The sequence below is a fragment of a genome, unplaced genomic scaffold, assembly GCF_019419815.1.
Source record: "Pyrus x bretschneideri cultivar Hongxiangsu unplaced genomic scaffold, Pyrus_bretschneideri_v1 Contig59, whole genome shotgun sequence".
NCBI lineage: Eukaryota > Viridiplantae > Streptophyta > Magnoliopsida > Rosales > Rosaceae > Pyrus > Pyrus x bretschneideri.
The window spans coordinates 971,554-999,431 of record NW_025999797.1 but is presented as its reverse complement, the minus strand read 5'-3'; the positions used below and the strand labels follow the sequence as shown (position 1 = coordinate 999,431).

At 34.3% G+C, this 27,878-nt stretch overlaps 2 protein-coding genes and 1 long non-coding RNA gene across 3 annotated transcripts; all 3 read left to right on the top strand.

Moving 5' to 3' along the window:
• The first annotated feature begins 798 nt into the window (after nt 1-798).
• LOC103964486 (protein DETOXIFICATION 49-like) lies at nt 799-2,542 on the top strand. The gene is made up of 2 exons (XM_009377425.2): nt 799-1,011; nt 1,130-2,542. The coding sequence occupies exons 1-2, from the start codon at nt 874-876 to the stop codon at nt 2,540-2,542; spliced, it is 1,551 nt and encodes a 516-aa protein (XP_009375700.2). The 5' UTR covers nt 799-873.
• Nucleotides 2,543-10,622: 8,080 nt separating this feature from the next.
• Nucleotides 10,623-11,408, top strand: LOC103964485 (calmodulin-like protein 30). Its single transcript, XM_048571399.1, has one exon. It carries the CDS (start codon nt 10,689-10,691, stop codon nt 11,286-11,288), a length of 600 nt encoding a protein of 199 aa, XP_048427356.1. The 5' UTR covers nt 10,623-10,688; the 3' UTR covers nt 11,289-11,408.
• Nucleotides 11,409-13,077: 1,669 nt separating this feature from the next.
• On the top strand, nt 13,078-16,928 carry LOC125471178. The gene is made up of 3 exons (XR_007253458.1): nt 13,078-13,341; nt 13,598-13,678; nt 14,833-16,928. It is a non-coding gene; the product is annotated as an uncharacterized LOC125471178 (long non-coding RNA).
• Nucleotides 16,929-27,878: the final 10,950 nt, after the last annotated feature.

Below are 27,878 nucleotides of genomic sequence, written 5' to 3'. Positions count from 1 at the left end.
AACCTACAATTTTAAATAATACATTTATAATTTAAATGAAAAACTCATACATTTTCTGTTTAAGAGAACAATGATAAAATATTAAGTCATTGATTTCATCATTTGAATTTTACATGCATGATATGAATTTTTAAGTAATCAAATTATGTCAAATAAGAAAGGATTTTCAAATTTGATATTAGGTATTGATTTGGAAACATTCTGTCTATGATTTATTGGTTTCAAATATATGACATTTATTGGCCAATGGAAAAAAAAATCTCTAGACACAAAATTTATTTAGTTTGACCCAATGGTAAAAACATCAAAGTTTTTCCTTACTTTATAATTTACTTAGTTTGACCCGATGAGTTAACAACTTTTAATGCATTTGTTCTAAATTAAAGAGGTGTTAATTTGTCCTAGTATTCTAATCCTCACTATTATCTCATTCTCAGAGTTATGTGGGTTCATGAATTTTTGGCATTCGGAGAGACTGCCAGTTTGTCACCAACGTTAAAGTGTCAAATCTGATGTAAAGCAAGATTGGCTTTCAGCCTTGTGAGAAATCCAAAGACAAAACCCTCATATAAAATGACAAACCACTCGCATGGCCACCTCTTCCCCTTTTCTTATCTTCCTCACACTCGTCAATCCCTCACTAGCAAACCCTAACTAACTCTTCAAGACAAAGACAAAACTGATCACTTACAATGAAAAGCCATGCCTATATGTTTGTCCAATCTATTTGTTATTGCCATTGTAGTGAGATAACTGTATAAAGATTTCTGAGTGCTAGGAAAATTAACCATCTTTCTCTCCTTAGTTTGAGTCCCGCTCCATTTCATCAATTTAGTTATTGAGATCTACACAATCTTGTTTAGCCAATTTGAGATGAGGTATAACAAGATTGGTGAAGCTACCTCACATATATATTTTCTGCTTTTGTCCAAGCTATTCGACCACCCCATCAATGACGATGAAGAAGATGGACAAGATTCTCAGCATCGGCCATCGACCATTTCTTCAATGGTAAGTTTTATGAACGCTTTTGTTTTTTTTCATACCATATTTGCATGTATGTGTTTTTTTTTTTTTTTTGGTGCATCTGAATTATATTCATTATTTTTTGTTCAATTGATTTGAATAGGTTCTTGAAGAGATCAAGCAGTTATACAACATAGCTCTGCCAATGATTTTGACTGGCCTCATGGTGTATGCAAAATCAGCGATTTCAATGTTCTTTTTGGGAAAATCGGGAAAAGGGGAATTAGCAGGAGGGAGCCTAGCCATTAGTGTGGCCAACATTAGTGGTTACTCGGTTATTGCCGGCCTCGCTTCAGGCATGGAAGGGATCTCATCACAGGCATTTGGAGCCCAACAATGGCCTCTCATGTCTCACATCCTCCAACGCACTATCACCATCCTCATCCTCACCTCCATCCCCATTTCCATCTTGTGGTTCAATTGTGAGCCGTTACTTATCTTTTCGGGCCAAAACCCAACAATCTCATCCACGGCCACAACCTACCTCACCTTCTCTATCCCAACTTTATTTTTCCAATCTATCATAAATCCCCTCAGAATCCACCTTAGAACCCAAAGCATCACATTCCCTTTAATGCTTAGTGCTGCAGTGGCCCTTGTGATTCACACCCCTGCCAGCTATATCCTTGCATGGCATTTTGGCTTAGGCATTCAGGGTGTTGCCGTTGCTGAAACCTTAACCGACATGAGCTGTCTCATAACTCTTATTCTATACTTGTGTGTTTCAAATATCAGCACAAACACATGGCAATGGTGGTCCATCCGATGTTGCTTCAATGGCTGGAGCCAAATTATATGTCAAGCAGTCCCAAGTTGTGTTTCTGTGTGCTTAGAGTGGTGGTGGTATGAGATTATGATTATCCTATCAGGGCTTCTCGGTAATGCAGCTGAAGCTATGTCTACCATGGGAATTATAATTCAGGCCACCGCGCTGGTCTACCAATTCCCCTATGCATTAAGTCAAGCTGTTTCGACTCGGGTGGGGAATGAGATAGGCGCCAACTATCCAAAACATGCTAAGCAATCATCGTTTATTGCATTGTATTTTTCCATTCTCACAGGGCTTATAATATCCACTTTCTTGCTCACAATGCATAATGTTTGGGGGGAAATCTTCACGGCCGATCGAGCGGTTATATCACTGACTGCTTCTGTGTTGCCTGTGGTAGGGTTGTGTGAGCTTGGGAACTGCCCTCAAACCACCGTTTGTGGTGTGTTGAAAGGTAGTGCGAGGCCGATGTTGGGTGTGATGATCAACTTTGGTGCTTTCTATGTTGTTGGGTTACCTATGGCATTTTTAATGGCATTTGTGATGCATTTAGGCTTGTTGGGCCTATGGTTGGGCCTTCTAGCAGCCCAAATGGTTTGCTTTGTTGTGATGGTTATTGTGTTGATCAGGACTGACTGGGTGGCGCTAGTGGAGAGATCTAGAGAGCTCACTAGTGCTGGTGTGGAGGAGATTTTAGCGAACGAATTCTATGAGGACTTGGTATATGCTATTATGCTAGTTAATTAGGAAATCAAGATATCTATCGATCGACTTGTCTTTGTCTCTTGTTTTCTTTCTTAATAAAGCTTAACCTTTTTTAAGGTTACGTTTATGTTTAAATAAAATAAAATTTTCTTTATTATATTTGTATATTGTGTGCAAGCAAGTAACAAAAACGAATTGTACAACCTCTCTTGGACCCCATCAAGTTGAAGCTTTTCCGGCCTTCATTTTGGTCTTTCAAAACCTTAGCAACTAAAAAGAGAAAATACATGAAGAATTTTCTCCTGTTAGACAATCAGAAAAATTATATCACAACCAAATAGTAATAACAGGTAAATCAACTTTTTAGATCATATTTGCAAATTATGTGGTATTTCACCAATAAAAAAGTTCATGTTAAACAACACTTAAGTAATAACTGCTAAACAATAATTTAATATTAATCTAGCTAAAGAATATTATCAAAGATATATGGTTTTTTATCTATAATTTATAAGTCAAAGTACAAGTGTTAATATAACTGCTAAACAATAATTTAATATTAGTCTTATTTCTAAAAAAATAAAAGACTTTCACTTTGTCAGAGAGAGAGAAATGTTTTGGTAGATAAAAGTTATTGTAAAACGTGTAAGGTTCGGTTTGCTTCTCTTTAGAAACTTACTGCATGATTGTCGTCATGGGTCAAAATATTGTCTATAAATGTGGGTCCTACAACATGTGAGTCATAAGCGGCATCTTATCCTGTAATGGGTCCCATAAACCTCACCATGCAACTGACAACATAATTTGTTCTACCTTAAATCTCGCTCAAGCTTTTTCAAAACTTGAGTTGCGACAAGGGCAAGCTATTAGCATAATTAAAAATATAACAAAGTGGATACAAATCTTTACCATATTCTACCATAAGTAGTATTATTTATACACCTATTTTTACTTTCTACACATCTTTGTTAATTTTTATCAATTGATCTTTTTCAATTCATTTTATCTGACAGTTGAAAATTGTGAGAAGTGTGAGAGGTAAAAATGAGTCTCTTTTAGATAGTTTTCTAATTGTATTGTAATACTTAAAGGGGAATACTTACCTTACTTAAATAAAGACATAATGAGATGAGAAATCACACATCAGAATTCACTCAATTCTTTCTACTTCTCGCCGCACCCTCTCTTTCAATCTCTCTATAGTTCTTCAATTAAATAGACTTATAACATATTATCAGCACGCTCTTGACACTACGCTAAAAAAAGCTTGTTCATCTTTATTCAGGGAAGTATTGCATTTCAATCATTGTTATTATGATTAACTTTTTATTTATTATATTAGTATGCTTATATTGATTATACTTGGTTTTTCCTATACTGAACGTGATACAACACATCGGAACCGAAATTCCCAATTTTCAATAAGGATCTCCTATAAATTCAAAGGTTTTATTTCGTTTTCAACCAATTAGGTTCTTCCAATACACATACTAGATATTTTATAAACCCTTAGTTGTATGAAGACATTCCAAATGATGCATGAACCCCATACTATTATTTCATAGTTTTACTATTATATATATATATATATATATATTGCATATTCTAATAGGGAATTGTTATTAGCACTCAAAAAATCTCATTTGGCACTCTAAACTTTTTATAATTAGAAAGAAAAATACACTTGTAAGGAGTGTCAAATGAGATTTTTGGAGTACTTATAACAATTCCCATTTCAATATATATATATATATATATATAAGTATGTTAATGCACACGCAATTAATATTTCATATATTTGATTTTGCAATATGTGTTATATTTTTATGAAATTGTTATGTGGAATTATGTGAGTCAAAGAAACCAAAAGAAAATAGAAGCACAAATTAGGGTTCTAAAAACTCAGGAAAATGAGAAAAACAAAAAAGGGGAATCGTGGTTGAGCCGTGGCCTGAAGTCACACTGCCACGCCGCATCTGAGTCTATGTCGAGTTGAAAGTAAAGATAGGCAAAATACCCATGGGTTTGGGTAACCGCGGTTACCCACCGATTTAAAGTTTACGATTACGATTATGGGTAACCGTTTAAACGAACAAACGGTTTTGGGTATAACCGTTTATCTGTGAAATTTAAATGGGCGGTTATGTGTATTATGCGTGGTTATAACGGGTATCCATCGATTATGGGTATTACCCGCGATTATAACAGATATTCATTTACCCATTTAATTTAATATATGTAAAACTCTAAATTTTCAATCTCTCTGCCAGACTCAGAGTCTCAAACCCCTCATCCCCCTCTCATCTCTTCTCCATCGCTGCCCTCTCTCTCGTCTCCACCTCTCATCTATCTCTCCTCGCTGCCTTCCTCCCATTGGCCTTGCCCTAAGTTCTGCTGCTCGTCCATGGTCGCCTCCATATCAAATACAAAGAGAGAAAAAGTTGTAGAGAGAGAAGGGATTAACAATTGGAAATTGATTTAATATTTTTTGTGTGGGAATTATGTACATTATTATTTTTTTTAAATTGGAAATTTTAACGTTTGTTTTATTTAAAATTATGGAGTTTGCAAAGAGAAAAATGAAAGAGGGCAGTGCAGTGAGCGTTCGTTTTTATAGCGAAGGAGAGAGGGGGATAGTGAGAGAGGAAGGTCGAATAGGAAAGTTCCGGAAAGTACCCGACCCGATTATTTGGAGCCCTACACTGCCGTTCCCGATGTTTGCTGGGTGTAATAGAAAAATATCGTTTGTAAACTATTATTTCAATTATTGGAATTGTATGAGGACTTAAATGATTAAAATAAAGAAATGCATGCTAAAATGTACCTATAACGATGTTTAATTGTATAAAAATGAAAATTATGACAAAATTTATTTTTGTAATTTTCAAGTTGTTAAAAAAAACATGTAAATGGGTGAAAAAGGGGTAAATGGGTAAAAAAAGGATAAACGGGTTCAAAAATGGGTAAGTAGGTAAATGGTTGTGGTTAAATAGGTAAACAGTTATGGTTAAGTGGGTACATGGTTATGAGTATGGTTAACCTTTTATAAACGGTTATAGGTATGAGTATAACCGTTTATACAGGTATAAATATAAACTGTTATGGGTAAATAACCGCGGTTACCCGCCCGTCATAACTGTTGCCCATCCCCAGTCGAAAGCTCTGTCTCATGCACAAAACAACGCCATTGGCGTCTGGACCCAAACATCAACCCTCTAACTTGCTGCGTGCAAGACCAGCCCATTTTGGGCCTCCCTTCTCTGCTGGACAGGCCTGTTCAACTGATCCACTCGTTGGGCCCTTTATCTAACCAAGCTTGAAACTTGCTGCTGGCTGTTCCCCTCGGCCCGTGCTCTGCTGCAGCCTGTAAACGCACATTGGGCTTGTTTGTCTCGGCCCATGACACTGCAACAAGCCTGCAGCAGCCCGCCCGAGCCCAACAGCGTGAAGTTTTTGCTACAGAGCCTTGTTTACCATGCAATACATACTTGCTGGGCTGAAACATTTTCTCGGCTTAATATTAATTTTCGGCTTCATAGCTTAGTAGCCGCACCAAATTATGGGCTGTCATTGGCTCAAGCCTAATTAGGCTATATTTTCTTAATCATTTAACCTTAAGTCATCTAAAGTGAATATAACCCAAATATCATTAATTTGTTTTCACGATCGATCCTGTATGGTCCCAATCTATAAAATTAATTTAAGTGATCAATAGTCCATTAATTTGACAAAAATCCAAAATGGCTTGCATTCCACTTTTTGGAACTAATGATGCAGTATTATGTCTTTTATGTGAATCGTTAATATCCTTTCATAGCTCCGAAGCTATTCACACTTGGGTTCCTAAATCAATATCAAATTCACTACACTTAGATGTATATTGTATTTTGTATTATTGCAACTACCCTTTTATGAACTAGAAGTTCATCTAAGCTCGAACCTGTAGTTTCGTATTTAGTGCATTTGAAACTTGAAGTTTTCATAAAACAATACACCTAGGGAAAACCCAAAGTTTTTCATGCAAACTAAACCAAACCATATCTTAGAACCCCGAATGTTCTAACTTTGATGCTTATGGAGGTTTTATTTCCAATAGCACCAACCACAATCTTGTTCCTTCCAACAAATTGTCAAATGATCAAAAGTTCGATTTCTTGAATTAGGAAGCTTTTGACAAAGCACTTTATGTGGGTACAAGATGTGAAGCTCCACTTGACTATGCAAAAGTTGAGAATACATTCGTCAATGAATAGGTATAATTCTAACATTTAGTAAACATGCCGTAAGAGGAAAAAGTGAGAGATTAGTTTGCATATGGTCCAATATCTTGATGGTTTAAGATGTTGGATTTCTATCAATGCATCTCGCATTTGAAACTCCCCTCCCTACATTATTGTAGTAGTTTCAAATCCTCCCCTTCCCTTAATAATAATAATAATAATTTAAAAAAAAAAATTCATAAGAGGAGGGAGATTAAGCTAAGTTGCACAATGTGCAAACTATAACTAGGAATCGAACTCGACACAAATATTATACCTCGGATAATACTTGCATCCCCATGGGCATAAAGTACATATCTCACCCCTTAAAATAACGTATTTTCACCACATAAATTTTATAATCAAAAAAGTTCAATTTCTTAATTTTCATTTGAAGATCATCTTTATAAAAAATAAAAAAAAAGTATTCGAACCAGAGATTGTTTATGCATCCAAATGTATGAATGGATGGTGTGAGTACCAAGTAACATATTCATTATGAACCGTCCATCAATGTGATATAATTGGATCACTATCAATCTCCAATTCGAATAATTTTTCTGTAGGGATGATCTTCAAATGAAGATTAAAAAACTAAATTGTTCTGATTATGAAATTTATAGGGCAACATTATTCGTACATAGTGATAAATGTGCATTCTCCATGTGGGATGTAAAGTATTATCCATATATATATTTATTTATTTATTTATTTATATGTCTTCGTCATTTGTGTGGGTCAAACCTTATGTGTAGTCTAGATTTATTATTTGGCTTCCCTTGTCAAATATTGTAAATTGTACCACTATGCACTAGTTAGATTTAGGGTTAAAATGCTACTTTGGGATCTTGCTGTTGGAAATATCATTTCAAGGGCTTAACTTCTTACATCAAAGGTTTGTTCATATATATGCATTTCACGCCATCATTTTCAGTTGATTCTGTCTAGTGGTTCTGTCTAGCCAAAACTTATTGCGTAATGTTCTTCATTGAATATTTCTAAACCTATCTTTGAAATTGCTTGCTTAAATTCGTTTTATATGCTCATTTGTTTCGGCTGGGAGTTTTACGTTTTCATAGAATAGTTGTTTTAGCTTTGAGCTGCCTCCTTGAGTTCCTCATGAGAAACCCTAGCCACAAAATCACACTCATGCATTAAACACCCAAATAGTTGCATATTAGGGTAGCTCTGTCATTGTGATTTTGTTTCAAGTTTTTGGTCAAGATTTTTCAAGTTTCAAGTCTTTAAACTGACGTATTTTTGGATTCACGTCAGTTTCATCTTTCAAGTATTTGACTGGTGAAACTGACTAAACATCCAAAAATAGGTTAGTTTAAATATTTGAAACTTGAAAAAACTTGACCACAAAGTTAAACAAATCACAATGACAATGCTACCCTAATGGTGATACTGACTAGACATCGAATCTAGATTTGCATCCACTTCATCATAACATCACTTGCATAAGTTGATTTGATTTTGGTGCCACAAGGTGAAGAGCTCAGGAGGAGCTGCCATTTCGTGAAAATCGAAGGAATCCATCTCGTGAAATGCAAGGTTGCACAAAGGTACAAGCTGCTCCATAAATTAGGATCTAGGAATTGAGCTTGTGTGGTTACTTTGTAAGAATCTTGATTTTACTAGTGGATTGGACTCAGTGGAAAGTCCCCAGTTTTTTTAACCCAGAGGTGGGTTTTTTCGACCAAAAACTTCTTGGGTTCTTTCTCTTAAGCTTGTCCACATATCTTATTTACTTGCATATGTTTCATGCATCCTATGAATTGTTATTTGATATGTGTTACAGACTAAGTTTACACTGCATATTATGAGCAATGAACTGATTTGTTGTTGACTAGGATAACTCGTAGTGAATTAAGTTTGATTCATAGATTTGCTTTTGATTAACTGACGAATCTGTACTTAGTTGACTGGTAAGCTTGACTAGTCGATCCAGCATACTTTAATTCATAATTGCTTTATTATTATTGTTTGCATAATGAACTGATATGTAAATGTGTTCAAGTTTAGGAATTATTATTGGGAAACTAATCTGGACAAACTTTGATTAGTTGAACGTATTGGTCAGTTAGGTTTTGTTCTTACAACTACCCTTTATATCACTACTAACTTGTAACTAGTTGACTAGCTCATTTGACTAGTCTGCTGTGCAAGTTAATTTTTTATTTGCAGGATATTCCGCCTAGTACCAATTTCACCTTATACCTATTACTTACAACTAAAAAAAGGATATCATTTGACCATTATATAATGTGAATATTTCTCAGAATATTTAAGTATTAAATTATGGTGTTGAAATTAATTCAAGTATAGTTAACAATAGGGTATCACTACAAAGAAAATGGAGGGTGGTTCTATTGCTAGTGCTACTCCTTTATTGAAGGCACCCCCTCATCACTCATATAACACTAGGGGTGGGTATGGTTCCAACCAAAATTTCGGTTCGGTTCCGTTTTCTTTCGGTTTTTTGCGGTTCGATTTTTTTTTCAGTTTGGTTTTGTTCGGTTCAGTTTCGGTTCAACTCCTTCTTTTTTTTTAATACGAAATCTAGAAAAGGGGCTTGCATGGTACATATAAAAAGTAAACCCAAGCACATCATTTACATACTCAATACAAATTGGCTTCTTAGAAGTTGCCTTCCAAAACTTTCCTCTATAACCAATGGAATAACGTCCCTAATTGAACCAAGTATGCTTCTTGAAAAGCTCTAGACTTAGTTTCAAACTTGGCAACAATGTTTCACAAAAGAAACATGATGAGCGTACATTCATAAAGTGTAAAGAAATTCAGTTCAGTTTCTGAACCTCCAAAACCGAAATCGAACCAATAAATTTCGGTTCAGTTCTTCTTTTTTTTGGGTTCGGGTTTTTTTTTTTTTTTTTTTTTTTTAGATTTTCGATTTTTTGAACCCAGCATCTCCAAAAGAGTCTATTTGACATTAAACCTCACCAAATACAACTTTTCTAAAAACCTGAATAACATCTCTAGTGAGTCACTACTACAAGAGGAATTAGAAGGGTGTGATACTGATACAGACTAAGAGTAATAGAGTTATGGGTAATGCTAGGTAAATTAAATTTTGAAATCAAATTTTGTAAGCTAAATGATGTGGTTGTTGATATAATATGCATGTTTTCCTTTCCTTTTTTTTATTTTTTTTCTTGAGATATAATCAATTAATCATCGATATTAGATGAGCAATCCTTTACCAATATGGTGTTTATTTCATCGTCATTTTATAGAATATTCCACTCAACTAACACAAGAATGTGCAACTTTATTTGGTGGCGTCATGGCATATACCAAAATTGAGGTTTGGAATAGAAATCACCAAGATTATCATTTTATTACAATTTGCAAAAATAGGGACGTTGTGGGTACGAATATCAATGATTTGAATTGTTTATTTTCAAGTTTCAATTCATAGATCTAATTGAGGTCAAAGAAATTAACGAACATTATGTTCTAAGAAACATTAAAATTTCATCATGACAATCAAATGGGCAAATGTTTTGAATTGAATTGATTTTTTGCATGAATAATCTACGAGGTGCAACTTGAAAATAGATAGTTCGGATTTAGGTTAAGTAATGCAAATCCCTACCCTTAAGGACCGTGTGTTTGTGTGTGTATAATTCCTTCAGTTGTTTCTTTCTTCAATGAATTTAATCGGAAAGTGAGTGTGGAATAAGAATACATCGACCAATTTCATGTTGTGCTCTTTTTTTTGTTTTTTTTAACTTTGAATCCGAATTTGTTTTGACAATGCGCGGGAATCTCTCTCTCTTTATATTATTCCTCAACAGATAAGACCCCAACACATTATATAAGATGGTAGTTTCATGCATGCAGTAGTATTCATCGCATTAGTCATATATATTACAATTTAATTTCCTCTGAATAAAACAAAAATGTCAAATTTCAGCTTTTTCAGGTTTCAATATGGCACTCCAAGAAAGCCTCCAAACAAACCAGCTCCCCAAATGAGTAATATCTCCAAAGAAACAACCCAAGTGAGCTTCTCCAAAGAAAGGTCTAAAAGGTCTCGTTTTTCAAGGCCTTCATCCCAACCAAAAGTGGAGGAAGTAAGATATGTGTTCGATAAATTCGACACGAACAAAGATGGTAGAATCAGCAGGGAGGAGTACAAGTCGGCTCTCAAGACCCTGGATAAAGACATTGCAGAGGGTGAGATTGCCAAGACATTCAAGGCCCTTGACTCTGATGGGGATGGCTTCGTTGGGTTCACCGAGTTTGTGGAAACGTTCAACATGGGAAATGATGAGGCAAGAAAGGCGGACATCGAAAGCGCGTTTCGAGTGTTCGATGTGGATGGGAATGGGAAAATAAGCGCAGAGGAGTTGTCTCTGGTGTTGAAGAAGTTGGGAGAGAATTGCAGCCTTGGGGCTTGTAGGAATATGGTGAAAGCTGTGGACTCTAATGGTGATGGTTTAATTGACATGAATGAGTTTACCAAAATGATGGGAAGCTTCAAAACACCAACTGTTTAAAGAGATATATGTATATATAACTTGGTTTTCCCATACCATGTTATATACGGTCAAGTAATTTGGTTCTAATATTTGTAAGGGATGTTTGCTTCTGTTCTTAAATAAGCTATATCAGCTGGATGTCTGTCTTTGCTTCTAACATTACTATTTGCAAAGAGTAAAATAGATACATCTCCTCTTTTGGAGCATGTATGACTAATATAACTAATCAATTTTAGTGACCTCCTCACAATATGCATGGAAAACGAAAAAATTTCCTTGTATATAGGCCAACATAAAAGCTTTGGTGCTCTTAATTTGTAGGGCCCTGTGCGGTCGCATTGCTAACCCAAATCAGTGGCTAATATGATATCGTAGCTTTGATAAGTGCTCATGTTTGCTATGCTAGTTTTCATGTCCAAAGTCTGATTAATCAGCTTATGAATAAATAAATCTAAAAGGAGAAACTTGGATGCTGTAAGATAGCTTAACTCTATGGCATATCATGGAAGTTTTTTTTTTTTTTTTTGGACAAGCATGGCATATTATGGAAGTTAAAATGATAAAAACGATGAGATTTGCTAGAATACGTGCACAAAAAATTTACTTTGTCATTACGGCCCAGTCCATGATTAAGAAACAAAAATCCTAAATCTTAGATATCTTTTATGTATAAAGCCGGAGGCCCATTTTGGGGTCACCCTCTTCGACAAAAAAGTGTTGGACACAAATGCCCCTCAGCCAAAAAAATATCAAAGCAATAAAAAAGTATGCAGAAAATAAAGCAAGGGTAGTTTTGTAAATTTATTTTTTAATAATATCCTGCATCTTCAATCAGTCTACAGTCTTCCACCGCTTCATTCTCGCTTTGTGCTTTCTGCTTTTGTCGTTCTCTCTCTAAAAGATTCTGCCTTCTCTCTCTAAAAGTCCTCTCTCTCCTCCTTCGCCATACCCAAGCTTTTCTCTGTCGGTTTGCTTTCCTGATTTCTGGTTTTCCCTTTTGCTCCCTGCGTGCAGATCAGCAGCTGCACTGCTGTTCTTCCTCTCATCCTCCTTAATTCTTCCACTCCAAAAACTTCATTTCATCATAACTTTTTCATAAGGCAACGAAATTGCACAAGGTCGGAGCCTATAAATTCGTATCAGAACCCTCTTCCATATGATATGACACCCATACCTCAAAATTAACTGTGCTCAAAGATCGGAGCCTAGAACAGTGACGGTTTTTTGGCGAAGTTTTGCTGATTCCGCCCAATCCCGCCGGAATTTGGTCTCGACCCAAGTTCAACTTAAAAGCAAACAACGTTAGCGGTGTACCTGATAGCTTGCACTACAACACCTTGAACGTTGGTGGGTGTTTGGACATAGGATCAACTATAACTGGAACAGGAGGAAGATGGTGTGTGGACACAGGACAACAACATCCATACATGTACCAGCAACAGAAAGGGATGACGACGTCTGGAAACGGACAATTTGAGAATTGGGGTGATGATTCAGCCATGGCTAACAACAGCCAGCAGATTGACACTTAGCCTAGTTTGGTACTGGCTGATTCTGAAAAACGTGGCTATAAAAAAAACCTCCCAGCTTCAGTTTTTTTTTACAGTTTTGAGTGAAAAAAAAAGTCGAAAACACAAAGTTGCAAAACTCAGCTTTGAAAAACCAGTTTTTTTTTCACATTTGTTTTACATAAAATTTTATCAAACACTATAATACTGTTTTTTTTTTTTTTTTTTCAAAAACACTTTTACAAAAAAGTTTACTAAACACTCTGCTGTTTTATTTCACAGCTGCTTATTCTCACAGCACAATATAAACAGTTTTTTTTTCAAAGCACAACAATATCAAACAAACCTTTAAACGGATGTCGACACGATGACAAAAAGCATTTATCACCACCTCTCTATGTGGTCTCTGTTTCACGAGCATATGTGCCTGCTAGATTGCTACCATACTTTTTCATGGGAATCTTTCTATAGCCTTAGTGGAATTGAGAATCATTTGAAATTTGGAATTTTGGATTACCATCCATGTTGTTTCAAGCTTCAAACAACATGTAGACGTTTGTTTGGTCAGTTGGGCTCACGGCTCATGGCTCCTTTGCATTATAATTCGAATCTCCCTCTTCTAAATTATAGTAATTTAGAAAATTGCTTTGTCAATTAAAAAGATAGTTTCCATAATGTTTTCGATTCAATTACTACCTTAATAACATGGCCCATATCTAAGTTGATTTGCTTTAAATCTGCATATTTTACTGTAAACTTTATTTAGCTTTCTAATTTTTTAGTGTCAGTGGATTAATATGAGATACGATTTTGTTTTAGCTTCATGGGGTGCAGCATGGAGCACTAATGGTAGTGGATTCCACAGAGCAGGCAGAGGAAAGAACAACTGGTGACCAAAAGGTTAGAATATTTGGATTATTGATGAAAGTGATTTTATTAGAAAGGTGAAAATTTTTACCAAATTACCGTACCAACCGCCCTACTAGCCATACCATATTAAATTATTATAAAAAATTTGTATCAATTGGTAATGGTATTGTATTTGTACCGTATCATACTATTTCGGTACGGTATTGGTGTCCAAAACTAGTACCGGTGGTATACCATATCTACCAATATTATTAATATTATATTATGTATTTATTCATATAATTATTTGAGGGCAAAATTAATAAAATTAATAATAATTATTGTAGAAGTGTAAAAAATATAAAAAAAAATATACAATCACTCATAGTGACAAGCTTTACAACTTTCATGTAGAGGTCATCTTCAAAATCCAACGCTATAATCCATAAACCTTAAATTTATATTTAATCGTTGATTGATATTTACGCTTTATTCTTCTTATTGAATTTCATTTTTTGAAACCATGATCATCTGGCGGATGTAAGAAGATGAACCGTTCAGATCTTTGATATTACGTTTCGATATTTACGGTTAACTGAAATATGAGTAGATGTCATATAGGTTGTAGAAACTTTATAAACATCAAGCAATATTTTTACTAACCGTAAAACTCTAAACATAATATCAATGATCCAAACCGTACATCTTCCTGCATCCTTTAATAGATCATGTTTTCAAAAAAGAAAATCCGAAAAAAACAAAATTTAATGAGAAAAATGAAGCGTAAATGCAAACAACAATCAACGGTTAAATTTTGATCTATGATTTATATGATTATAATGGCGAATTTCAAAGTTAAGCTCTTCACGAAAGTTGTAAAGCTTGTCATTACAAGCGTTTATATATTTTTTCTATATTTTTTACACTTCTATATTAATTAAAAAATATTAGATTTTGGGCAAACTAAGTGGCGTAAAACAAAGTAGCAATTACCATTGGCATACCATACCAACTAAACTATTTGGTATAACGATATTTCGGTATACCGAAAGTTTGGTATGATAATGGTAATAGATTTTGCCATCTCAAATATTTGGTTTGGTAATTGGTACAGAGGTGTTGGTACGGTAATGTACCAAAACCACCCTATCAGAAAGTAATTTTTGATCTTAAATGCTAATCTGATTAAGCTAACTTATCTACAGACACTACGTAGGCTGGCCCAGAACAGAGAAGCAGCAAGGAAGAGTCGCCTAAGGAAGAAAGTATATATCTTTACTTTCCATCAGCACGTATTTGAATGTCTTTTTTCTATTTAATTTCATCGAGAGCTTCCCTATACCTTTTTAGTTCGTGACATCTTAGACTAATTATATAATGTTACGTGAGAGTGTTAAAACATATGGGATCACGTTATTTATTTGGCGTAACACACTGGCATACCAGGGTGTAGGTCTGTAACCCAGCGTCTAAATCTTTTAGCTATGTTGAGACAAAGTCTCGGTATCAACCCTGAAGATTCACTGCCAGGTCTATAAAAATTAAGTTTGTCTTAAATGCTTCTCAGCCTTCTCACTCTCTTAATAGCAAAGGCCTATTTTTTTAGCCTCCCTCGCCTTTTTCACTTCTCTTTTGGTTTAATTTTGTGGATTTTTGGCGTCTGATTTTGGTTTTTGATGTGATTGACTTCTTTGGTGTTTATTTTTGTAAGTTTTCTCAGTGGTATAGTGACTGCCAGAATTATTGGGTTTTCGTTTATTTGAATAATTTTTAAGTCGCCGGGTCTGTATGATTTTTGGTGAGTTTTGTGATTTTTTTACTGGCTTTAGTTCCTTTTTTGGTTTGTTCTGTATATTTACATGGGTTTTGTCTGTTCATTTCTTTTTTTCTGGATATCGTTTAGATTGATTCTATGAATGTGTCGTTGAGTTTTGCTTTTTATTTCAGGAGGTGCAGCTTTTCGTTTTATTTTGGCCTTTTTTATCTGATGTTGTAACATTTTTGTAATAGAGATGAGTAATTTACATTTTTTTTTCAAGTTGTTCTCTAACGAAGTAATAATTTTGTATGAATATTGTGAGACTTCACTTTTATATAATCTGATGCATAAATGTGTTTGATGTTATTTTATGAATATTTTAAATGGGTTAAGATGCATATCGTTGTTTAAAGGGTATAAAAAGTAGTTAGCTGCTGTTTTATGTATTTTTGGGGATTTTATCAAATTTGAAAAAGATGGAGACGAAATTGATTTCGAACAAATTAAAGAATGCAAAATTTTGGTTATTTGGTTATTGTTATTAATTGGTAATGAGCTATTCAACATTTTTATTTTAATTGTGAGAACAACTTCCGAATGACTTCCTCCTCCTATGTGTCTTCAAAAGTTGTTTTAGTGTACTATACAAAGGTTTTGACCTGTATGTCACCGAAGCCAATACCTGAAGGGGGCAAATTTCTTGGGCCGAACCTGTTTAAGTTGACTTTGATGTGCTGGAAGAAATGGAGGAATTTTACTGGCGCTTGAATTGTTAAGTTGACTTGGCTTAGCAGGATTTGGGCAATCTCAGAATTGTCAAACAAAACCTTTGATTTCCTGGATAGTTTTTGACTTGATATTAATCTAATTACATGTGAAGGGACAGGTCATAGCTCTAACAATTAGAGAGATATAGTGACTCTTGCTGCCTTCTTAATTCTTGTTCTCCTATTGTATACAATGCAGTTGATCTTTTGTGTTATTTGATACTTTTTTTAGTGGTTCTTGATAGCTTGAGTGATGCTTATTGAAAAAAAAAGGGTTTCAAAATACTATGCTTTCACGTTTCGGCATCTTTCCGTTTCTGTTTCAAGGATTTTTGCACTAAGAGTGAGTGATTCTAAAATTAGGGAATTGTTAACATCAGTCTCTGAAAAAACAAAAATGTGATCAATTCTTTTGACAAATGCAGGTGTTTGAAAAATTCAACTGTGCAAGTTGTGAAAAAAAAAAAGGGATTTCGAAATACTGTGCTTTCACGTTTCTACATCTTTTTGTTTCTGTTTCAAGGATTTCTGCATAAAGGTGAGTGATCTAAAATTAGGGAATTGTTAACATCACATTTTAAGCATTTGTTTTCGTTCTGTTTTTAAGTTTGAATAAACTTTGGTATTCTTTTAGCTTTTATCGTGTTTAAATTGAAGTCCTAATTTCAGTGGATTGTTCATGATTAGTGCGTTATGTTGTTTTACTATGTGTTTTATGTGTTTGTTAATTTATCGGAGTCTTCACAAGAAATGTTGTGTACAAAGATATTTTGCTTCCATCAAATATATGATAAGGTTATATTCATTCTTTTAATTTTTAATTCACTTTTTAAATCCACGCATATAAATACATTTAAATTTTATAAGTCGCACGTAGAACGCCGTAATTATAAAAAAAAAACCTTCCACGCACACGTGAACGCGTGCAGGGAGGCTAGTGTGTGTGTTTGTGTGTGTGTGTGTGTGTGTGTGTGTGTATTGCTCTAACCAGTCCCATCCCATTGTTTTGTCGACTTCCATCATCTACTTCTTAAGATCAAAATTGTACCGTAGATGATAGACAATCAATAGCTTCAAAAGTTTTACGTTTCTACGGAATGAATCAACAATTCATATCAAACTCACTTATCTTCAAACAACAAATTTCGCACGTTACAGATTGATAGGGGTTGGAGGGACTAAATCAAACTCAAACTCAAAACCACTTGAAAGCCAACTAGTAAAGAAGAGGGGACTGAAACTCAAACTCAAACCCACTTATAAAAAAAAAAATGGTTATGGTACCATGTTAAGCTATAAGAAATTGTGTCAAAAACGTATACCAAATCATATTTCCAACCCTCTTCACTAGTACATGAGCATTCATATGAAACAAAGGAAAGAAACATTTTAAAGTATACATGCTCTAGTCACGATTTAATGTTCACGATTTTTCTTAATTAATACACTAATTGAAGCCGTATATTGTGAGACAAATACCAATGTCCATACTTTTAGTGGCAGTGTATGTGAGATTGAAGTGACACGTGTGCTTGAAATGGTAATGTATCAAACTCAAGTTGAGTGATAGCATTGTGTTTGAAGTCACATGCATCACTCCGACACGTGTTAAAAGTGTTTGCACTTGGAGTGAACACGTACCGAAGAAAAACCACCAAGGTAATTTTGAAAGATGATAGATTGATGAAATGATTACTTAGTACTACGGTTTGGTAGTATTCTTCTTCATTTGGAAGTGAAATGTCTTAGGTTTGAATCTCGTGGATAGTGAATTCGATACCAAATTAGGTTGCCCATTGTGTGACTTTGTTGAACTCCCCCTCCCCTTAATGTAAAAATATCAATATACCCAAAAAAAAATTGAAGAAATGAAATAAACAAGGGCATTGATGTTCATCAAGAACGTTGATGACATTTTTCAATGCAACCATCATGTTCGCAATTGCCCAATCACTATAGGCTAATTTGGAATTACCTCTTTAAAAAACACTTATGCTCAGAAGTATTTTCAGTGAAAAATGTTTTCATTAAATACACATTGACTTTTTTTCCTTAAGAATCCACGTGTTCTTTGGAAAAAAAAAAAAATACTTAAAGTAGTTACTGAAAGAAGTACACGTTAGGTGCTTCTTCTAGAAAACATTTTAAGGCTTTTTTTAACTGAGAAGCATTGTAAAATTTTTTTGTCAAATATAGTCAGAAGAGTTTTTCGTAATCTAAAAATGCTTTTAATCGTTTTAAAAATATTTCCAAACAAACCCTATGTATTTCCTCCTATTGTTAATATTTTAGATGCACAAAAATCTAAAGCACGGATGGCTCTGAAAATTCATTTCTATGGAGAAATCAAATAATGTTCAAATGAAGTCAAATATACCAAAATTTACAGTTGGCACTTACCCAATAGTTCATAGAGCTTTATAAACTCGCTGCACTACTAAATATATTAGTAAGTATATAACAACTTTGTCACATATGCCTTGAAGCAATAACCAATTTTATTCTGTACTTTTTGTTCTTCTACGTTATTATATAATTGTATCCACCGCAATAATATTCTCTCCGTAAACTTTTTAGGAACGTTTGTTTAGCCTCGTTAGTTTTTATTAGACTAGACTGGGCTACTTGTTAGTCTAGTCTAGCGTTTGTTCTATGCATGGCTAAGTTTAATGGTACTAAATAGGATTGGTGTGGACTAAGTAACTCGCTAAGAGGTCTTAGCGAGTCCCCCTGAAAACGTCGGTACTCGGTACTACTAAGACTTTCGCTTCCTCTCCTTCACATCCCAGCACTTGCTTCATTTCTTTCCTAATAACGGGTAAGTTTCTTCTAGACCTGACAATTTCTTACACGACCAGTTAACACGACACGTAAACGACACGAAAATAACGAATTTTGGATCAACACGATAACTAATCGGGTTATTATCAGATCACGATAATAACCCGTTAATAACGGGTCCTTAACAGGTTTACACGCGAGTAACACACGGGTAACCTGTTTCGACACGAGAAGAAAAAAGTTATTTGATGATTTTAATTTTTTAAACTACTAAAAAAACTTACTATAAAATACAATAGATATAATGAATATGTATATATTGTTTATTAATTATTATTCTATATAAATTTTAAAATTTAAGTTTTATGTATTTATTTATTTTTATAGTATATTATAGCCAAAATTTGAGATTAAAAATCATAAAACACATTAAAAATAAAAATATCAAGTAATTTAAAAATACCAAACACATTAAAAAAATTATAATAATTAATTTACATGTGCGAAAAATATGAAAAAAAAATATGCAAATGCTCGTAGTCGCATCATCTATGCTTTGAGGATGGGTATATGATCGTTTGAATTTTTAAAACCATACAAACTCTCATGAATTGTAACATCCCATATTGCTCAGGGGAGTGTATCCTGTAAGCCTTATATGTATATTCTCATCTCTACCTAGCACGGGGCCTTTTGGGAGCTCACTGGCTTTAGGTTCCTTAGGAACTCTGAAGTGAAGCGAGTTGGGGGCGAGAGCATTCTCAGTAGGCCTGGCAAACGGGTCATGTCTGTCGTGTTCATGTCGTTTTCGTGTGACACCTGTTATCTTAACGGTCGTGTCGTGTCACACACATTATCTTAACGGGTCCTTAACAGGTTAAAGTGACCCGACCCATTATTACCAGTTAAGAAATTTTTTTTTTTTTTTTTAATTTGCACATACCACACATTACCGCATAAATATTACTTCAAAACATTAAAACATTTGTCGTTTAAGTACTATATTTACACTCGAAAATAATAGCCTAATAAAAAAATAATACATATAAATGTGCAAGGATATGCAAAATGAAAGAGTTTTTGTTTTCAAGGTTGTAAGCCTTTCTCAAAAGTTTAAACCTCCATTTACAAAATCTTCAATTTACATCGATCATCATGAAATTGTATTGGAACTTTGACTTGATCTATTGCGTTCAAGAGTTATGTTGATGATGTTTTCAGTAAAGTTTTCCACGTCAAAATTCTCTTCTGCATAAACTATGTATAGAAAAACCAAACATTAAAAATCATTCAAATTATGAGAAGTTTACCAAAATAATTATGAAAAAAAAAAAAATAATAGTACTATACCATATAAAAATATATTACCTCATTTTCCAAATAGCCAATCTCGTATGCACAACAAAGCTTAAACTGTTTATGGTAACAATGAACTACGATACTGATCTAGTACTCTGCCCCAATACTAAATGCAGATTCTGATGCAACAGTTGAAATAGGAATTGTTAACACATCTCATGCTAACTGAGAAAATATCGAATAATGAAAACGCTCCATTTGCCACCAAGAAAGAACATCTATGTCTACTTTTCTATCTATTCTTTTATCCTCCAAATATTTCTGCAATTCATTTTTTTTCAATCGAACTTGAACCATCATAATTATTATCAAAATCCTACATCATAAAAAATCATGCATCATGTCAATTTCAAATATAATATCAACACTTTTTATAGTACTAATACTACAATCTACAAATATATAAAGTAAATAAAAACAAACTTAGGTTACCTCAAAGATAACATCTATAGATTATGTTTGATGAATAGGCACTGAATTCACTGTAGTATTTGAATTATCAAGATGCGGAAGTTTTTCCAAGTACACACCAAAAAGATCATTCAATTTGTCATTAACCTTTGTAAATTCGACCGAATTCACACTATGAAGCTTTGTGTAAGCCCAATCCACAAAATGCAATTTATAACGAGGGTCTAAGATGATTGCAATTGCCAAAATCAAACTGTATTCAAACCAATACTTCTCAAACTTCATATACATATAAGTCCCCATCTTCTTCATGAAACTTTTAGAGTCATTCATGGCTACCTTAATTTGAAGTTGGATTACAAAGACCTTAGGGAAGAACAAATTTGATGTGGGGTACTTTGTCCCTAGAGAATAAGCAGGTAACCTCATAAAAGTACCCCAAAAACTTGGAAATCTTCATTATTTTATCCCACTCTTTAGAAGATGGACAACTAGTAAAATTGGAATCACTCAACCCTAAATGAATCAAAGCATATCGATAGAAAATTGCACTATCTAGCATAATATCGGTTGAGTTCCATCTAGTAGGGACATCTTGTCTCAACCCTCTCCTACTATCCAATATCCCTACTTGTCTAACACATTCACAAAACTTTAGTTTCCTAGCCTCAGAGCCCTTTATATACTTGACGCATTCACAAATTTTTATCACTGAAGAATCAATTTCTTTAAGTCCATCTTGAACTATCAAATTCAAGACATGAGCACAACAACGCATATGAAAGAAGTCACCATTCATCACGAGAAGACTTCTAAGATTCAATTGATTCTTCAAAATGCTAACAAAAGAAATATTTGAAGAAGCATTATCCAAAGTAATAGAAAATAACTTCTTCTCAATCCTTCACTTAGTCACCAATGCATTAATTTTCTCAGATAATGCAACACCAGTATGAGGAGGAGGCATGTGACAAAAACTTAAAATTCTCTTATGCAATTTCCAATCTTTGTCTACAAAGTGAGCAGTAAGAGCAAGATACCCATCAGTGCATTGTGAGGTCCATAAGTCTGATGTCAAACAAATTCTACCTTCAACTGAGCCTAACAAATTATGAAGCCTTTGTTTTTCATTTTTGAACATCCTCAACACACAAGCTTTAATTGTATTTCTACATGGTAACTTAATATCAGGAGATATATATGCAAACAAAGCCCTAATTCCCTCATATTCAAAAAAACTAAAAGGAAGATTATGCTTAATGATGGCCTCTACCAATAAGCCACGGAATACCATAGGATCAAAGTTTTAGGAACATAATTCAGACACCGACAATAATCCACCAGTCTGTCCAGGGCATGTTTTCAAATGTCTATTCATATTACCCGTCTCATGATGACTATCATCTATTACCAGTTTCTTACAATCTTTGCATTGAGCACGACTTTTACCATCTTTAAAAACAATAGTCAATTTGTTGAAAGTTTTCCAAACAAGAGACCTGAGTGTTCGCTTACCTAATTTGATCACTCTAGCCTTTTTCTTTGCCGGACTTGTATTTATATCTTCTGTATTTTCACTTCCATGATTAGGTTGCATTCCCATTGTCACTTCCACTGACCCTCCATCATTAAGGTTCGTAAAATCTTGCTCTACAACATCCATTGCTTCAAGAAAGAAAAACAAAATTTTAAAATCTTGCTCATACCAATTTCATACCATATCCATTTCAATTTCACATATATAATTGCACTCAAACAGTAAGCAAACAGTAAGCAAATAATGGAATATCGAATGATTTTGACTAAATTAGTAAGCCTTATAATGGAATATCAGACTAATTTGAGTATTCCACATACATAGTTGATTTATTTTTTCATATTTAACCATAAGATCACCATGTTAAAACACTTGTGTCCATCTATATTATAACAGTGCTACAACTATGTCAAAAGATTCTCTCACATAACTGTTAAATTTGGCACATAACAGTGTTGTTATTTCATCTATATTATAACCGTCGAAAAGATTTTCTCATTCAATTTGTCCATCTATATCATTCAACTATGTCACATAAATTTGGCACCCACCACAGCATATGTGGTATCTGCAATCAACTGTTAAAGTGGATAAGGACTTTTAAAATGCTCTGCAACTAGCACAAGCAAATCCTTGCATTTTCTCCGACTTTATTTAGAGCTGGTTTGAGGTTATTTAAATTTTTTCTAAATGTGGATTTAAAAAAAAAAAGCAAAAAACAACTTAATTGTGAAAAAATATTTCCCTGTCTTTTTCCATGACTGTATTTCTCACAAAGTCACAGCACATTGCAAATACAATTTAAAAAAAAAATACATAAACTAGCCCATACAATGCAGAATACATCTTCATAAAACGTTTAATTTCATCATGCTCCTCTTTCTATCTTTAACCATTAAAATGAAAAAGAACAAAGAAGGAAAGAACAAAATCCCAAAAGACCTAATTCAGAGTTCCTCTTCAAAATCCCTAGTTTAGAAACATGAATTTCAGAAATTCCGAATTCCAAAAGCCCTAATTCAGAGTCCCTATTCAAAATCCCTAATTTAGAAACCTGAATTTCAGAAATTCCTAATTCCCAAAGCCCTAATTTAGAAACCCTAATTTCAGTAATTCCTAATTCGAAAAGCCCTAATTCAGAAACCCTTGAGTTTATTGCAGGAATTTCTTACCTTGTGCAGTGAGGAGGAGTGCGGACTGAGACCAAGAGCTTGATTCAGGAGCCGGATTTGGGTGGTACTGGTATGGACAGTGGGTGAATCGGTGATGAGCGAGGAGATTGATTGAGTGACTGAGTGAAGAGGGTGATAGTTTGGTTGAGGTCGAGACTCGAGGACTATGAGGAGAGTGAGGTCACTGATTTGAGACTGAGGTGAGGGGCCGTGAGGAGGGTTAGGCACCGCGTCCGCGTGAGGTCTCGAAGTCGAAGACGAAGTCGATTGAGAGAGAGAGTGATTTGAGTCTGAGTTAATGAGAGAGAAGAGTAATAGCCTACAATGGACGGCTGAGATTAAATCTCAGCCGATCCAATGGTTATCAATTTTTCAAATTTAATAATAATAATAAAAAAAATATATATATATATAATTATGAAATGGACGGCTAAGATTAAATCTCAACCGATCCAATGGTCATCAATTTTTTAAATTTAATTTAATATATATAAGTATATTATATAATTATTATAGTTTTTAGGGGTATAAAATTGTTAAATTAATGTATATAATTATTATAGTTGTTTCATACTTTTATTAAGTATATAACATAAGATTTTGTGATATCCACATCCACTAGTGTAAATATTTTAAATTGAAGATCGAATTCATTCTTTATATTCATATAGGGTCAAGGAGTGTAGCTATAAAAAATCATCAAAATCGGAGTTAAAATAACTGTTAAATCGTGATTTTTCGTTTATAACTGTTGAGAAGTTTTGTCCCGTTAACTTGATCTCTAAATGTTTGTTTTTTGCAATTTTTTGCTGACGTCATCTCGAAGCATATACAAACAAGTTTGACTGTTAGGATCGTTGAAATTAGTTTCGGAGAATTTGTATCCCATCAAAACGATAGATTGACTAACACTTAGAGTTTATTTATACTTTTATTAAGTATAACATAAGATTTTTTGGTATCCACTTGTGTAAATATTTTAAATTGAAGATCGAATTCATTCATTATATTCATATAGGGTCAAGGAGTGTAGTTGTAAAAAATCATCAAAATCAGAGTTAAAATAACCGTTAAATCGTGATTTTTTGTTTATAAACGTCGAAAAGCTTTGTCCAATTACTTGACCTCTGAATGTTTGTTTTTTGTTATTTTTTGCTGATGTGATCTCGAAGCATATACAAACAAGTTTGACGGTTGTGATCGTTGAAATTAGTTTCGGAGAATTTGTATCCCATCAAAACGATAGATTGACTAACACTTGGAGTTTATTTATACTTTCATTAAGTATAACATAAGATTTTGTGGTATCCACTTGTGTAAATATTTTAAATTGAAGATCGAAATCATTCATTGTATTCATATAGGGTCAAGGAGTGTAGCTGTAAACAATCATCAAAATCGGAGTTAAAATAACCATTAAATCGTGATTTTTCGTTTATAACCGTCGAAAAGTTTTGTCCCGTTACTTGATCTCTGAATGTTTGTTTTTTGCTGATGTGATCTCGAAGCATATACAAACAAGTTTGACGGTTGTGATCGTTGAAATTATTTTCGGAGAATTTGTATCCCATCAAGTTCAATGGTGTGTGTGTGCGTGTTTATATGTATATTAAGTAGATTTAAATCTATTTATTTTGTACGTATAATTGATCGGTACACGGAGTAGTACATTCACGTGTGTCATTATAAAAATAGTGAGATATGTCATATGTGTGATCAAAAGTTAATAACTTAAAAAAAATAAAAAAATTTCTCACCACTTCTATTAATTTTCATTTTTCCCTCTCTTTTTTGTTTCCTTTTCAACTTTTCTTATAATTTTCACTTTTCCCTCCGGCAGCCTACGGTGCCTAGCCTACCCATTTTTCCTTAATTCCCTCTCTTTTTTGTTTCCTTTTCAACTTTTCTTATCATTTTCATTTTCCCTCCTTTTTTCTTCAAAAAGGGCGGCACTGCAAGGAATGGAATGGAATTATCAATTATGGAATCAAATCAATGGATGCATATTAATTAATAAATATTATAGTTTTTATAAAATTTAATTCAAAATTTAATATATATATATATATATAATTATTATAGATAGTTAATATTTTGGGGGTATAATTATTATAGTATATATAATTATTATAGTTAATTTAATATATATATATATATATAATTATTATAGTTTTTAGGGGTATAAAATTGTTAAATTAATATATATATATATATAATTATTACAGTATTTTTTTAGGGTTATAAAATTATAAAAAAAATATTTTGCTTATCGTGTTACCCACGTGTATACCCGAATCAACCTGTTATCTTAACAGGTGCTTATCGGATTACCCAATAACGATCCGATTCGTTATTGTATCGACCTGAACACCTGTTAATTTCGTGTCGTGTCGTGTCGGGTTATCGGATCGTGTTAGGAATTGCCAGGCCTAATTCCCAGGATGGGTGACCTACTGGAAAGTTCTCGTGTGAGTTTCCATAAACAAAATCGTGAGGATATGGTCGGGACCTAAAGCGGACAATATCGTGCTACGGTGGAGTCGAGCTTGGGATATGGTGGGGGCCCGGGCTGGGATGTGACAATTTGGTATCAGAGCCAATCCCTGGCCGGAAGTGTGCCGACGAGGACGTCGGGCCCCTAAGGGGGGTGGATTATAACATCCCACATCGCCCAGGGGAGTGGATCCTATAAGCCTTATATGTATATTCCCATCTCTACCTATCACGAGGCCTTTTGGGAGCTCACTGGCTTCGGGTTCCTTAAGAACTTCGAAGTTAAGCGAGTTGGGGGCGCGAGCATTCCCAGGATGGGTGACCCACTGGGAAGTTCTCGTGTGAGTTCCCAGAAACAAAACTGTGAGGGCATGGTCGGGGCCCAAAGTGGACAATATCGTGCTACGGTGGGGTCGAGCCCAGGATGGGTGACCCATTGGGAAGTTCTCGTGTGAGTTCCCAGAAACAAAACCGTGAAGGCATGGTCGGGGCCCAAAACGGACAATATCGTGCTACGGTGGAGTTGAGCCCTGGATGTGGTGAGGACCCGGGCCGGGATGTGACATGAATAGTATTTTTAAGGGAGTTCAAAATAAACAAAATTCATAATCATTAATGTATAAGTCTAAAAGATGTGAAAGCATAATAAACGTTCATAATTGCATTTTCAACGCTTAGATGATGGTTACATAGTCGTTTAGATTTTTAAAACCCTCCAAATCTCATGAACAATGTTTTTTATTTGAGTGCAAAATTAATAAAATTAATAATAATTATTGTAGAAGTGTGAAAAATGTAATCACTCGTAATGAAAATTTTTTAAACTTTCATGAAGGGGTCAACTCTGAAATTTAGTATATATATACTAATTTAGTATTATGTTTTACATTTTTTTGGGTCAAATTATGTTTTTCATTTTCATTTTTATTGATTTAAAATATATTTTTATTAACAGGTAACGGGTCGAGTCATATTACCTAATAATATTAACGGGTTGATTTCGGATCGGGTCATATTACCCGTTTACTTTAACGGGTATTACACAACACGATTCGGTAAGCTATTGGGTATGACACGAAAACGATACGAACACAAGAAACACGACATGAATGCCAGGTCTAATTTCTTCCCTAATTCCCCCGCCAGCATACAAACTATGTAATTACACTTGTGTATAGAAAATGAGGAAGATGAAAATCACGGCCTTGCTGGTCCTCAAATCCAGACGAATTTGACCCAATCACCAACGCCTCTGATATCAGCCACTTCGGCTACTTCCAAAGGTCTAGGGTTCAGGAGTTATCACCTTCGTCGGTCGCACTGCCGCCAAACGCAACCCGCCCCCAGCGCCAGTCCATCAAGCACAAAGGGTCTTTTGATATCTTACGTGAATATGAAGAATGGTTTGTGGATAGAACTGGAGGGATTGAAACAGTTGGAATTTTTGTCAAACCAAGAGAGATTGAAGGAGGAAAAGGACGGTGGAGCGGGGATTGAAGCTTGTCGAAGAAGAGAAAAAAATAGGAATTTTCTCTAGATGCGAAGAAGATAAGGAAATGGAAAAGGAAAGTAGAGAGAGGGGAAGAGAGTAGTCGGCAAAAAAAAAAGTGACATTAATAATAATAAAATACTAATAAATTAATTAGAAAATAATAAAAGGATTATTTGTATGTGAAAATAATTTAGTCCGTTAGTTTGACACTGTACCAAACACGATTCATGATTCTTATACTACTTAGACCATGCCAAGCTAATCCAGCTTATCCCTGAAGCTAGTTCAGTTCGACTTAATCCGGTGCAACAAACGCACCATTTAGGTCTTGAGCGGATCCACTTTCATTCTAAAAATGATTGTCAAACGCTTGTTTGCTTTCTCTACATGTCTTTGTTATTTTATGTTTGATTCTCTTTGATTTATTCATCTCTTTCATAAATAATTAAACATGTGAAAGCGGCAGAAAAAGGTTTTGTG

Coding starts and splice junctions, on each gene's coding strand:
- LOC103964486 (XM_009377425.2), top strand. CDS start 874: ATGAGGTATAACAAGATTGGTGAAGCTACCTCACATATATATTTTCTG. Junction 1,012..1,129: donor CATCGACCATTTCTTCAATG/GTAAGTTTTATG, acceptor TGATTTGAATAG/GTTCTTGAAGAGATCAAGCA.
- LOC103964485 (XM_048571399.1), top strand. CDS start 10,689: ATGTCAAATTTCAGCTTTTTCAGGTTTCAATATGGCACTCCAAGAAAG.